Source organism: Aythya fuligula, chromosome 11, assembly GCF_009819795.1.
Source record: "Aythya fuligula isolate bAytFul2 chromosome 11, bAytFul2.pri, whole genome shotgun sequence".
Classification (NCBI taxonomy): domain Eukaryota; kingdom Metazoa; phylum Chordata; class Aves; order Anseriformes; family Anatidae; genus Aythya; species Aythya fuligula.
In genome coordinates this window covers 7052882-7066611 of record NC_045569.1, presented here as the reverse complement: position 1 = coordinate 7066611, position 13730 = coordinate 7052882, and the positions used below count along the sequence as shown (strand labels likewise).

General features: G+C 44.5%; 1 protein-coding gene across 1 annotated transcript; it reads left to right on the top strand.

The window, feature by feature from the left end:
* Nucleotides 1-701: 701 nt before the first annotated feature.
* On the top strand, nucleotides 702-2365 carry LOC116493483 (C2 calcium-dependent domain-containing protein 4C-like). Its single transcript, XM_032194938.1, has 2 exons — nucleotides 702-730; nucleotides 937-2365. Exon 2 carries the CDS (start codon nucleotides 991-993, stop codon nucleotides 2290-2292), a length of 1302 nt encoding a protein of 433 aa, XP_032050829.1. The 5' UTR covers nucleotides 702-730; nucleotides 937-990; the 3' UTR covers nucleotides 2293-2365.
* The last annotated feature ends 11365 nt before the right edge of the window (nucleotides 2366-13730 follow it).

Sequence of the window (13730 nt, the reverse complement as noted above, 5' to 3'; positions counted from 1 at the left end):
TGTTGCACCACAGAGCTGTGCTGGGAAAGTTCATGGATCCCACCCGCTCTGTGCAGTGTCTGTTAAGGGTCATGCATGCCTGCGCTTTGGAGATATTCCATTTCAAGGTGACCTGCCAGAGCGTTCCTTTGCCTCGTCTTTCTCCTCTTTTCGCGTGCATGCCCATTTGTGCTGCTGCTCAGCATCAGTGATAGGACACTGGGTCGGGGCTTGGTCGTCTCATGTTCTTTGTAGATAACAAGGAGAGGGGGGCACATATCCAGATGCAGAAAAGAGACCAAGTTCTTTTCAAATGAGCTTGCAAAACTGCAATCCACGCTTCCTACTGCTCTCACGCTGGACAACCGCCAGGATCTCGAGAAGAAAAGGAGCAGTGAGACAATCTCGCCTTTGTCCCGGGTTTGTTAGTTAATACCTCGGGTCGCCGGCGGTAGGGCAAGGACGAGGGGCCCCGCGCTGCGGGGCTGGCTCCGGAGCCGGGTTTGGCCACCCCTGGGAGCGCGGAGCAGGGACGGGACGGGAGTGGGACTGGGACTGGGGCTGGGACTGGGACTGGGACTGAGGCTGGAGCTGAGGCTGGGGCTGGGGCTGCCGCCCCCTCTCCCTCCTTCCCTCCCTCCGCCGGTGGCGCGGTGGGAGGCGCCCGGCGCCGCTAGAAAAGGGCCGGCGGCCGGTGCGGGGAAGCGGCAGCGGCAGGAGCGGGCTGCGGGGCGCGGCTTCCCTCGGCAAGGTACGTGCAGAGCTCTGCCCTGCTCTCAGACAGGGCTCGCTGCCGTGGGGTCTCCCGAGTGGCTTCGTTTCGCCCTCTCGGCGCCATCCGCTTGCTGCAGCGCTGCGCCGGTGCCGGTCCTGCCGCTCACGGTGTCCCCGCCACCCCCTTTGCTGTTGTGCATCCGAGGAAGGTGTTCACGTACTTTCGTGTTTCTGTGTCTGCAGGTGGATTTGTGCTTTCGGCTCTTCCCTCCGAGGGCGCCCAGGCTGGCTACAGCGATGTGGTTCTTGGAAAAGATCAGAGCATCCCATGAAAGCAGAAGCCTCCCTTGCCCTGCCTTCCTGGGACTGCCTCCTGGCCACAATGTGCTAGAAAAAGGCCGCCTGGGGGCTGCTGCTTTTCCCAACGTGCTCACCCCGGACAGAATCCCGGAATTCTGCATCCCCCCCAGGCTGGCCACCTCTGTTCCTGCAAAGGGCCCTGGCTCCCACCAACACCACGGTTCGGAGGACACAGATCTTAATGCCTCTGATTGCAGCTCCAGCTCTTCTTTGCCTCATCTCATCCAGGTGGAAAGTGCTGAAGAGATCCCAACCCTGGAGGAAGAAAGCACCAACTCAGACCCACAGTCCCAGGCGGCACTCTCCCTGCCTCACTTCCCCAGAGCCCCCACTTCCTACGGCTTCTGTACGTTGCTGGAGAGTCCCCACACCAGGAGAAAGGAGTCGATCTTCCATGGTGACACATGTGGTGCTCTGCCCGGCCTGATGCTGCCTCGGTCCAGAGCTAACACTTTCAGTGGCAAAGGGAATATGTCTAATCCTATTGCAATCAGCTTTGCTTCTGTAAGGCTGCCTCCTAAGCACCTCTCCCTGCAGAGGCAAAGTGCCTGCGACAGTGATACTGCCTCCTCCAGCGACTCCTCTCCTTTCAGCTCCCCACTTCTCAGCAGATCGCCTCCCAAACCCTGCTCCTTGGTCAAGACACGAAGCCAAGAGGGATTGCTCTGCCGAGCATTGAAAGCCAAGAACAAATCCAGCATGGCCAGGAACAACTCTCTGTCTACAGAGGAGAGCAGCTCCACTGATAACAGCCCCAGTGCCATCAGGCGGGCCTCAGAGGGGCTGCTTGCCACGCGGAGCTTTAGCATGTCCTGTTCTCCCATCTTTCCCCTGGACCTTACCCACAGCCGGGAGAGACTGGTGGGAGAGAGCACAGTGCTAATGGACAAGGGAGGCATGCTGAGGCTGTCAGCTGAGTACTGCTCAGAAAACGAAAGGCTGCGGATCCGCCTGATCAGTGCAGAAGGTTTATATGATGACTCTGTAGACCCCAAAAACATAAACTGTTGCATCACCTTCTCCCTGGTACCAGGGAAAACACAGAAGCAGAGAAGCACTGTTATAAAGAGAAGCAGGAATCCCATCTTCAATGAGGACTTCTTTTTTGATGGTGTTACAGAAGAAGAGCTTCACAGCCTCTCTGTGAGGATGAAAGCAACAAACAAAGGGTGCAGTATGAAACGGGATTACACCTTAGGAGAACGGGAAGTGTCTTTAATGAGCATGTTGTCCTTGTAATACTTCAAATGGTTATTTTGTATTCTGAAAGTTTTGTACTGAATAAAGTTTTGGTTCTTTTTGTTAAACAGTACTTCAAAGCACTGTGGTGTTCGGTATTGCTCTCATGCTGTTGTGCCTTATTTTACTTAACACTTCAAGCTCTGTAAGGCATTTGGTGCTAAATTCAAAGGTGGCTGTGGAACAAATCTGCTTGTGAAGGTGGAGGAGGGGAGAGAAGTGCTAGTTTGCCTTTAGGATAAAACATCAAGCAGTTACCAAGTCCAAGCTGTTTGGTATATGGCTTTGAGGGGGTGGGAGGGTTGTTTTTCACTCCCTCTGGTCCCTAAGCACGTACGTGGCATGTGCACACAGTAGGCGCTGAACTCTCACAGCTCCTAGGTATTACATTAGTTAAATAGACCGTTTAAACAGCACTCATTTACAGAAAGGAAGGTTTAATGTGCCCTGTGTTTGGGGAGGGAGAGAAAGGTTTGCTTAGGAAACAGCCACTCTCCTAGGAAGTGGGAGGATGATTTGTATTCCCAAAGCAGGCATTAGCAGTTTTCCGTGTTTTGAGGATAACAAGATCAGCTTCTGCTGAGCACGAGCTAAAAGTCACTGCTTGCAGGCTCGGCTCTTTCTCTCACAGACCTGTACTGTCAACACTAAGCAGTCAGGTGGCTCCTGCCTTGCGTCACTATGGAGAGGGTGATCGCTGTAGCACCGTTAATATCTTCATTTACCTTTCTTTCCCGTGGTTGATTTTGCAGCTGCCAGGATGAAGTTGCCAGGTAATTATGTTTTGGTCGGGAATGTACCCTGGAGCTATGACCCTCAGTAATTCAGCTATTGCATCCTTTCTTCAACTGAGGCAGATAGGATATCAGTGCTGAATGGGTAAAAGATAGCTTTGGATCTTCAGGTCGAATTCCTGGTTCAGCTAATGACTTGTTATGTACCTTGTTCAAGGCACTATGGTAAAATTAGGATAATCTTTCTCCATATTGTACCAGCAAATGGTGAGTGGCTGAAGTGCTTGTTTCAATGTCATGAGAATCACAAAGGTACAGAGCTTCTGCATGCTTGAAGGCTCCCTCCCCCCTGCTTTTTTTTTTTTTTTTTTTTTGGGTCTGGTGAACTGGGAGCTCGGTGGAACAAATAAACTTGTAGAAACTGCAGCTGTGCAAGTGTAAGGAGACAGAAGCTCAATCTTGGAAATCCAGGCCTGTTGCTGCCTCACTTGATTAAGCTGCAGGCTTTATTATATGAAAGGTAGATAAGCCTTAATGGGGGAGCAGTCCACACAGGCCTGGGGCACAGAAAAGGAAGGGTTGTTGTTTTTTCGGAGTTGATTGTGAGGCTGTAGAAATAGGGCATTGTGTCTACCAAAATCAACAGCTTTAAGGCTCTTTCGAAAGGATTTCTAGTAGATCCTCCCCCTGCCCTATTCTGGCAGGAGTATAACTGCCTGCAAACCATGAGCCTATTCATGGGAGGTTGTGGTATTGCTTGGCCACCTAAACATTTGATTCTCTTTCAGGCTTTACCACCCCAGGAAGGATTTTCTTCCTTGGTATTGCAGAAAAAGCCCAAAGGATGTTAACTGTGATGTGATGATGAGTGGTCAGAAATACTCATTGTTAGTCCTTGATCCATCTCATGTGAGATGTTTAAAACAGAATCCTCGTACAAAGCACAACTTGCACAGGGGAATGGCTGAGTATATTCCCAGAAGCTGATTAAAACCAAATGTAGTAATAATTCCTTTGTGCTAAAGGAGAGAATTAAATGTACTAATACATGTTTGTGCAGCAGGAGGTGATGCACTGTCACCTGTATCCCTGAATCTGGGCAAACTGACTATAAGAAAAAATACAAAGGTAGTGGGGAGATGTGAAATTAAAAAGTGTGACTTCAAGGAAGAATTAAGAGTGCCGCAAATGAAATGAAGCCTTTTTAAATGGTCATTGCATGACAAACTGACTTACAAAGGAGACATTTCTTCCTAGTTCTCCCATATCATATGGAGTTCCCCATAGGAAGTCAAATGCTTCTGCTTCAGGCTGATCACTCATCCACCATCACAATTTTAGTCCTTAAGGTTTCTTTGCAGGTATACCCACATGGAGAAAGAGGCTGAGATATACAGAGGAGAACAGTTCAGAGGTTCATGCACAGTCACGCTACAGCATGTATCTATCTACCTGCCCTGTGACAGGGATGCAGAACGACCGATCAGCTGAGCTGAAAAGGGGCCTCTGGAGATTGAATCCCCTGACTGCTGCTGTGAGCAGCGTCCTCTTTATTGCTGCCCATCAGCCCAATATATGCAATTATGAGATCTCTCCTGAATCTTCTCTTCCCCAGGTGAATGGGCATAGCGTATTTTCTGGCATCAAAGACAGGTGGTTGTAAAGTCTCATCCATCATCTTGCAGGGAAGGAGTTAAGTCCTTGGAGAAAGCCCTCCCTTAGGAAAATAAATTTCCAGTTCACCTAGTCAGGTATTTGGAGAGGAAAATTCTTTGTCTCTGGTCAGCTGAAAGAGAATTGAGCTGTTTCTAATGCTTTTTAAAAATGACTAATTTCTGAGAAAGTCTCCTTACAGAGGTTTGATGACAGACCTGCCTGCTAGGGGATGACTTGCTCCTTTAGCTGACAGCAGCAGCAGACTTGCAGACCTAATTCAAAGGCAGAGTTTAAGCTTGGGAGGCACAGCTGGACTTTGCCTGTGTTTCTCTGGTAAATAATGTAACTTCAGTTTTTCTTTGATAATTTTCTTCTCTCATATGAGAACTTTGAACTAAAAATACTTATTCAGCTTCATTAGTCAGACTCAGGACTAAGTATGAGTGTAATGCTGCAAGGAAAGGAGTTTTGTTCCCTTTCTCCCCTTTCTCTCCTCCCCAGGGTTTATTTGATCTTTTTACATTTTGGGGTATTCGATAACTTCTGAGCTTTGGAGTGTTGCCTATCAGGGCACTGTTTTTGTTAGCAATGCAAAGCCATAATACAACTTGAACAGTTTGATTTGCCTTAATATCAAATATTGTAAGACTTATTTTCTTATGCTCTTAGAGGTCAATTGAACTGTAAATGGTGAACTGTACAACACTGCCTATGCTGCAGCTGCTTTCCAATAGCGTCTGTTGTCTTGGGGCTATTACGTAAAACACCTGCATAAGCAAACAAGAAGGCAACCGGATACTTCAACCTGGAAAAGACTCATGATGCTTCAGTGCTGATATGAGAGTCAACAGCAGAAAGAAAATCCACCTCCTGGCACTAGAAAACAACTCCTCAGAGTGAAGAAATACCCCATTCAGACGTTTTTTAACTTTTAAATACCACATATAAAATGTGTTACCCTAAATGTCTCTCTCAAGCAGAACTCCTGTTGTGGGTAGTCTGGTCAGTGCTGTTCAGTGGTGCTGGATGGCCAGAAGATCACCTGGTAACATTGTGTTTTAAAAGAATTACAAATATTTGAGAAAAGAAGTTCTTTCTGCCAAGGTCCTGGACTCCTGTTTTGCTAAGCAAATATTATCTGTTTCTGCTGCACGGGAAGTACTTATTGTGCTGGCCTTTTCAAATAGAGTTATTTTAGGCATGCCTCTTCAAATGGTTGGGGACAAATGTTACCACAAAGAAAGTCTTATGTTTTCCTTTATTTTGATGCCATTCTTCTGATTATAAATCCAAGGTCCGGAAACAAATCTGTGCAGATTCCACTCTGTGGTGCAACATACTGAAGTACAGTAGGGTAAAACAGTCCCTATAACCATGCTGCTTTTCACGTAAAGTTCAGGAATAACACCGAGGGAAGCAAATATCTATGACCTCAAAAGCCTAAGAGGACAGATGTGTAGATCAGGGATTAGGCGGCTCAGTGACTGCAGTATCACATTCCATGTATTGCACCACTTGTTCTAAGCTGCTCCTGTTTTTCAGACCGGCTCTGGAAAGGCACTGCTGGAAATGGCACCCCCGCTGTCTCCAAGCCCTTCACAGAAGAAGCTCTTTCAGGAGGCAGCCCCTCAGCTTTTCCAGTCCACTACAGTGGCTGTGATGAAAGACTGAAAGTATGGTGGGGTCTCACGGGCAGAAATTCTTCTGATTTCACCTAACTAGTAATTGCTGGAAGTAACTTTAATTTTCCTCAGAAAACTGAGGAAAAAAGAACAGCTTAACAAATGTACAAATCTTTGCAAAACCTATCTTCATGTTGCCAGGCTGTTTCCCCCAGGCTAGGGTAGCTGTCCCGGAGGTATCTATGTAAATAGGATTGCTCTCCTCAGGACTGCTTGGCACCTCGTGCCGCAGTCCGTGTGCTCGCTGGGCTGTCCCAGTGCTCTCCAGCACCTACCACCTGCTTCAGAGTTGCCCACTTGTCCTGCATCTAGGTCAGAGGTCCTCCAGCTTGCTTCGGGGGCCAAATTGTTGGGCACAATATTTGGACAAGGTAGGAAAGGTAATGAGTCACATCTATTGATGGCTTTTTGTAGCAGGATGTTTGATTAAAACAAACAGCAGCCTTGCGCTCACAAAATGAATGGCATAATTAAATGCTATCTGTCTTCCATCATTATGTGTTCTGAACACGCACACACACACACACATGCACACACAAACCCACAAGATTCTGCCTGCATTTTAAAATAAGATGGCATTTCAGTACAGACTTACTGCTGATTGTCAATGAAATGTACTCCAGAAATATTAACATTATTAACAGTGTGTTAGAAAAAAGATCTTTTTTTTTTTCCCTTTTTAAATCTTTCTGGAAGATCCTTTATCACAGTGGAGGTAAAAGGAAGTTGAATGTTGCAGAAGTGTCTGTGAACTGATGTACTGTGCAGAAAAGGGACTGACAGAAAACCCAGGTGGCAGGAGGGGATAGAGCTGCAGATGACTGAAGCCAGAACTCAGCCTGGTCTGTGCACAGAAGCGCACTGCCTGCAGACAGGGGCTGCTTTGGGTTTCTGTATTGGTCCTTCGTGTCTGCATCCACTGGGATTGCTATGGAAGTCATGCTTTATGCTGCCAGTTTCTTCGCATTCAGGGAATCCTTATCAGAGGAAAAGATCTTCCAGAACTTCTGTGCTCCTGTGAGGAACAGAAATGGCTACAGCTCACATTGCTGGTGGTATTTGGCAACTGGAAATTGAACACAGTCCCAAAGACGAAAAGAATGGTCTAACAAATGAATTAAAAGAAATGACAGCTTTTTTTTTCCTTGATACCACCACAAGTGACCAAACAGCTATGTCTTCTGATATTTTTTTTAATTCCCTCTGCTATTCCTTTTCTATTTCTGGCCATAAATGTTGTCATGCTACAAAATTAGCTATCCTGAGTGGTACAGTGAGAACCTGACCTTGCCAAGCATTGCATGTACTGGACAGAAAACAGTGAACAAGATTTTCCAGCTCATTTCCTATCTGTTAAAGCTAAATGATTTCTCCACTTGCATTTCTCAGCCTCTTCAGGGCAAAATCAGGAAGCATTTGAAAGAACACAAGGTAAATGTGAAGGCTGTGGCTTTTTCTCACTGCAAGTAACAAAAGAGTAGCGTGTTTTTTGTTGTTGTTGTTGTTGTTGTTTTTGTTTTGTTGGTTTTTGTTGTTGTTGTTGTTGTTGTTTTTTTTAAGTAAGGGGGCCAGCCAAAGTTCTGTGTCTTCACTACATTGCTTAGCTGAGGAGCCACGTACAGGGAAGCAGGTCACAGCCTGTTTAAACTGTTGCTGTGAAGTCCAGGAGGTCACACAAGTATAGTTTTCCAATGTTTGCATAACCGTAAGTGCTGCTGTGTGTTACTTGTGGCTGTCTCACCAGGTTCCTCAGCTGCTTGTAAGGATGAGCCTTTCCTTGCCTTGACATAATAGATGAGAAACACACTGAGAAGAACACTTGGGTAAGAGGTTCATATTAAAAGTGCTCATTTTCTCACATGCAGAGCTGAAGGATGAGAAGGGGTAGCTCAGAGTGGTGCTGCTCAAATTCCCATCATTATTTCTGTCATCCCCTTATCAAAATGCACAGTTCCATAAACTGAAACCATCTAACTTCAATCTTTGCTCTGTTTTTGGTCAAACCTTCCTGTCCTAACCATTAGTGATTTCCAGCAAGCAATAAACCTCAATTTATCATCCCAGTAAAAACAATAACAATAACAGACGTTATCTTGAAATGCCAGAGGCAGCCTAAGTTTGTCCGAGGTTTCTCTGATTTCACCATATTATTTATGTAACTGTGGTTCTAGATGATACGCTGGCTGAGTGCACTTTAGCTTGAGCCATTCTAGCAGCCCCTTGCCCATAGCAGAGCTGTGCCTGCCAGATTAGCTTTCTGCTGGCATCCCAGTCATCTAATTTTGGGAAGGGAGTTGGGCAGTAGGCACAGCTGGCTTTTGCTGTTCTGGATGCTAGAGCTACAGCTAAGCTGGAGACCCCAGCACTGCTCCCACACCTACTTGGTGTGACAAAACTTTGATGTTAAAAAAGGGCTCCACATAACCTGATGCCCAGCCTGTAGGGACTGCTGAGCTGTGCTGAAGCTGAGGCTGAAGCCCAGGTGGGCAAATCACCTGTTAGGGCTTGCTGAATGCAAATAGCTCTTGCTGAGTGTTAGCAGAAGCATTCTCAGTGATGATGAAAGAGCAGCTGTGGTCAATGCTGAATCTCACAGCCTTAATTATTTTGCCTAAAGTGTTGAAGCTGATCCAAGACAGTAATTTGGTTAGGCAGATTTGGATCAGTTAGTTGGGGTTGGTAGTGGTGGTGGCATGGGCTGCAGGAAGAGCCAAGCCTCCACAGATGATCTTTAACAGAAAAGTCTGAAATTGTTGTTGGGGTTTTTCAGAGATGTGATCTAAGCTTGGTTAGCCCAGCTTTGTACTCGATATTCATTGCCTCACATCTTGGAACAGCTAAAACAGACTTTGAGTTCATCCCTTGCAGACAGCAGGGCAGAAGCGTGCCTGAAGCACAAACCAGGAAGGAGTGTGGCAATGTGCCCTCTGCTCAGTGGGCTGTAGCCTCACATCCACAGTTGTTAATACTTGCTCGTTGTCAGTCTCTTGGCTTATTGCTGGGCACAAGGAAAGCTACTTTTTTGTGGATAGCTGAGCAGTGCAAGATAGCCTCATCTGATGCCACAAAAGAGTTGCACCTGGAATTTGTGCCCCTTGTGCTCTCAGGGGAAGGGGCTGTTAGAAGTAAAGGTGACCTTCAGCAGGGAGTGTCACTTCCTAAGAGGCTCACGTGGTGTCACAGGGAAGATCCAGGACACAAATCTTGCCAAACATAACAACTTACTGACCTTGTTTGAGCTAACTATAACCTATAGCTGCAAGGTGCATTTACGTGGCTCTGGTATGTACTGCAAGTTTGTCCAGTGGCTGCCTTTGTCCTGTGTGTGTAGGTGATCTGCTAGGTGATGCATTTTCCTAACCTTACATGAAGTGTGTAACTGACTTTTTGAAATGAAGCTTCTTCAGTGGTACAGGTTTGTCTGTCTAAGATTTGAGACACTGTTATGAAACTCTATTAAGGTTATGAGAAGCTACATGCAGTGGAATTACGGGGAAAGAGATGCATACACTTCGGAGTATGAATCATGCTTCCTAATTACCAAGTTCCCAGGTAAACACCTCTATAGTCTCCTTTCCCTCAGAGATAATCAGTCTTTTTTCACCTGGGAGAGAGTGGTGGAGCAATAGTTAATCCTGTTGTCAACCAAGACAACAAAGTCCTTGGCACAGCCAGGGGGAAGTATTGTTTATCTGTCACGTGTAGTCTGTTGGTGATGGTGAGTGGCTGGGTTGGGAGTGGAGGTGTTGTCCTGTGGGGTGCTGTAAAGAAGAATATCTAAGTAGGTGCAAAACTGGCTCCAGAAATGTTTCCTCAGATAGGGCGATTATCCCAGTGCCCTGACAGAGAATGTGATGTAGCTGAGAAATCATGTTACATCTTTAAACTTCTGATTTCTGTTCAGAAAAGTTCCTAAACTATTCTGCAGATCTGTCACTTATTCACCCAGCTGCCTTTGTATCAGGATGCTGGAGTATGTGCCTCATCCATAGGAACCTGAAACAAAACCATTAATGCGAAAAAGCTGGTAAAATTGAGAGTTATTCCTAATCCACTGGGAGCACCAGACATTATCCAAGTCTGTGTAAGACTTGAGTACAAATCTAATTCAATAATGAGTTTCCTAAGACTTGTCCTAAATATTTCTGCTGGGAAGGATTGGGCACTTTTAGTAAATGTGGACCCGAAGGATTATGTGAGTCTGGAATATTTCTGTATTGTCCTACAAATACACGTGGCTTCATTTAGACGTCTGCTTTAAAGATACTTTGCTAGCAATGAATGAGTTAAGTTTCTCTCAGGAATGGGACTGGATGGAAGTTACTGGACAATAGATATGTTCCAGCTGGCAGGAATGATCTGCCATGCCAACAAGTTACAATATGGGTACAGAAGATGAGGTTTTAATGTCGAACAGCCCATGGGAGCAGAGCACTTGACAACTGCATGAATGCAAAGGAAAACAAAGGGATACTTGCTTTGTGGGACCTTCTTAAAGGTTGAAATTCAGCGTACCATGAGGGAAATTACTGTAGGAGAAACTGATAAAGTGTAAAACCAAATGTGAAACTAGGATTATCAGTATGGAACTAATCTGCTTCACTTATTTGTATTTCCACTCAGTGTTCTTGTAGCAAATAAATATTATTTGAAGTCTGGATAATGTTTAGAATTCACTTTCTCCTGATAACAACTTATTAATAGGTAAACTCTCATTTCTAATGAAGATCAGTCCTTGCTATGGCATTGACTTTTTGCCAGCTTCAGAATCACAAAATAGTTGAGGCTGGCAGGGACCTAAAGACCTAATCTAACCCCTTGCTCAGGGTCAGCTACAACAGGTTGCTCAGGACCATATTCAGTTGCACCTCCAAAGCATGGAGAGTCCACAACCTTTCTAGGCAACCTATCCCAGTGTTTGACCACTTTCAGACCACTTTTGTGTTTTATTATGTTCAGACGGAACTTCCTGTACTTCAGTTTGTGCCCACTTCTTTCTGTCCTTTTACTGCATAGCGCTGAGAAGAGTCTGGCTTTGTCTTCTTTGCCCCCTCCATCATTGCTTTTAGTCACTTTCACCTTTCAAAGGCAGAAGGTGTGACTTTCCTGGATGTGTTTTGCTTGTATGTTTGCTAATGCCAGAAATCTAATGTAAGATGTCTCATCCATCTTGACTTTGTTAAAGGAATACAGATATTTTTGGCCTGATCCTGCTTACATTATGTGTAAAGGGAATCTCAGGAAAATGTCACAAATGCTGAGTTAGAAAATTACTTGTAATACCCAAAAGAGATGTAATGTCTTCAGTGTAAAATTTAAGTCTTAAAATCCAAAAAGCAGAAAGCTTTGCACATTATTCTTGTGAGAAACATTACAGTATAAAAGCCTCCCCTTCCATTATTCCACTGTAAACTTCATGTTTACAACTGAAATACAAAAGCAGTAAAATATGTCCCATCATAAGACTCCAGTACAGCTAATAGTCTTGTTTCTTATTAAAAACAGGCATTTTCCAACAATGGGGCACTGCTAAATCTACGAAGAAAGATACAAAAATGAAGCACAGTAGAGAGGTTAATCAGACTGATGTACTAAACACTAAAAATTGTTGCCGATGTTTGTTTGCATTCTGTACGGAAAAGTCAACAAAGACCTTGAGCTATTTGGATTGATTGTGGTTTGCAAAGAATCAAAATATTTTAAGTTGTGTGTTTCTAGTGATGAGCTGTATTTGATAATAAAAGTAAATATGTCACCAAGAAGTTCTAAGACCTTAGTGCACCTTTAGTGCTGATATGGGGCAGCATGGGATATAAGTTTCTCCATGCTGTGAATTTCTGATGGGTGTAAATATACACATATCTGAACAGTTTAAAGTATCTACATTTTAAGACTGACTTTACTGTTTTAACATTTCATCTCTGCAGTCTAAAATTGAGGCCGGTGGTTTATGCCTACAGACCTTATTCCAACACAGGTGGTTCCTGTAGTTCTTGGTATATTTGCTGTGTTGAAGAGCTCATACGCATGAGCGATGCATAGATTTAATTTTAAGAAATGCACCTGAATAACATGCCTAGGTCCTGTTTTAGCTCTGGACTATAGAGGCAAAAATACAGAGAACATTCTGCAAGAAATATATGTAAATTGTAACCTATTTCAGTAACAGTTTCCTAAGAAATATAATCAAACTTCTGTTGTTTGACCAAAATAAATGGAATAGAAGAAAGGACCCTTTCAGTGAATGCACTGGCTGGGCCAGAGGCAGTGCTTCCTGGCATACTAACAGCAGAAGAAGCCCTCTCTATACAGCCAGCCCAGATCTCTCCTGGGACACTGAACAGCCACAAATTGCAATTGCTGCTGCCCTTCAGGCTGTAGCAGGAGCTGCTATTGAAGGATTAGCAGGCAAGCTTAAAAGCAATGGATACTAAATTAAATTATTCATAATAAACAGAAAACTCTGTAGACAAACCGGTACATATTTCAAGGGTAAATTCTGTAATGGCATAACTGTGTTGCAGTGCACTCTTAACCAATGTATTATGAGCTCATACCTTGTTCTTTTGTCAGCTGTCGCTGATGCAAAGGTCAGACCCTCTGAGTCTTTATCTCAGATTTTTAGCACATCACTTCCCTATTTTTGCTGACTCTTCTCTCCTGGAAATGTTTTATTTTCTCCCACCTCTCTCCATTGCTCACAGTAAACTTCTCTCTGGTGTGTCCTCTTTGCCATAAATCTTTTTTGGATAAGGACAGAACTGAAAGTCTGTGTTCCTTTATCTGTTTCCATGTGTCCATCTCCCTACTCTCTCCTAAATTGTTTGGCCTCTTTGCAAGTGCTTTATTTGCCTTTGGCAGTATTGTTTTTGCTCCAGAACTATGCAGTTCCAGACAATGTATTTTTACCCATGGGTTACTAGAACTGGGTCACTTCCAATTGTGCTATGAAACATGTCATGCCTTGCAGGTGATGCAGCACAGCACTGACATCACAAATCTGATTGTTTCCAGTAAGCAGTTCCAACACAAAGACAGGACTGGTAATATCAGAGTACCTGGAGTAAATCTAAGTGTGAGCTTTGATGCCAAGCATGCAGACTGTTGATTTACATTAAACCTAAAGCTACAATACAAGGGCAATATTGGTATATAGTAATATAGACCTGGTACTTTTTCTCTTGTTAGAAACTTCACACGTTGTACATGGGAGATAGGCTTAAAAGTCTAAAAATTATTCTCTTTACTAATGGTCAGACTGACTTGCATAGAAAATGAAATACTTCACTGTGCAGACTGCTTCAAGCTATTTAACACAATATCTCTGGTTTTACAAATCCCTGATAAAATAAAATGACTGACTGAT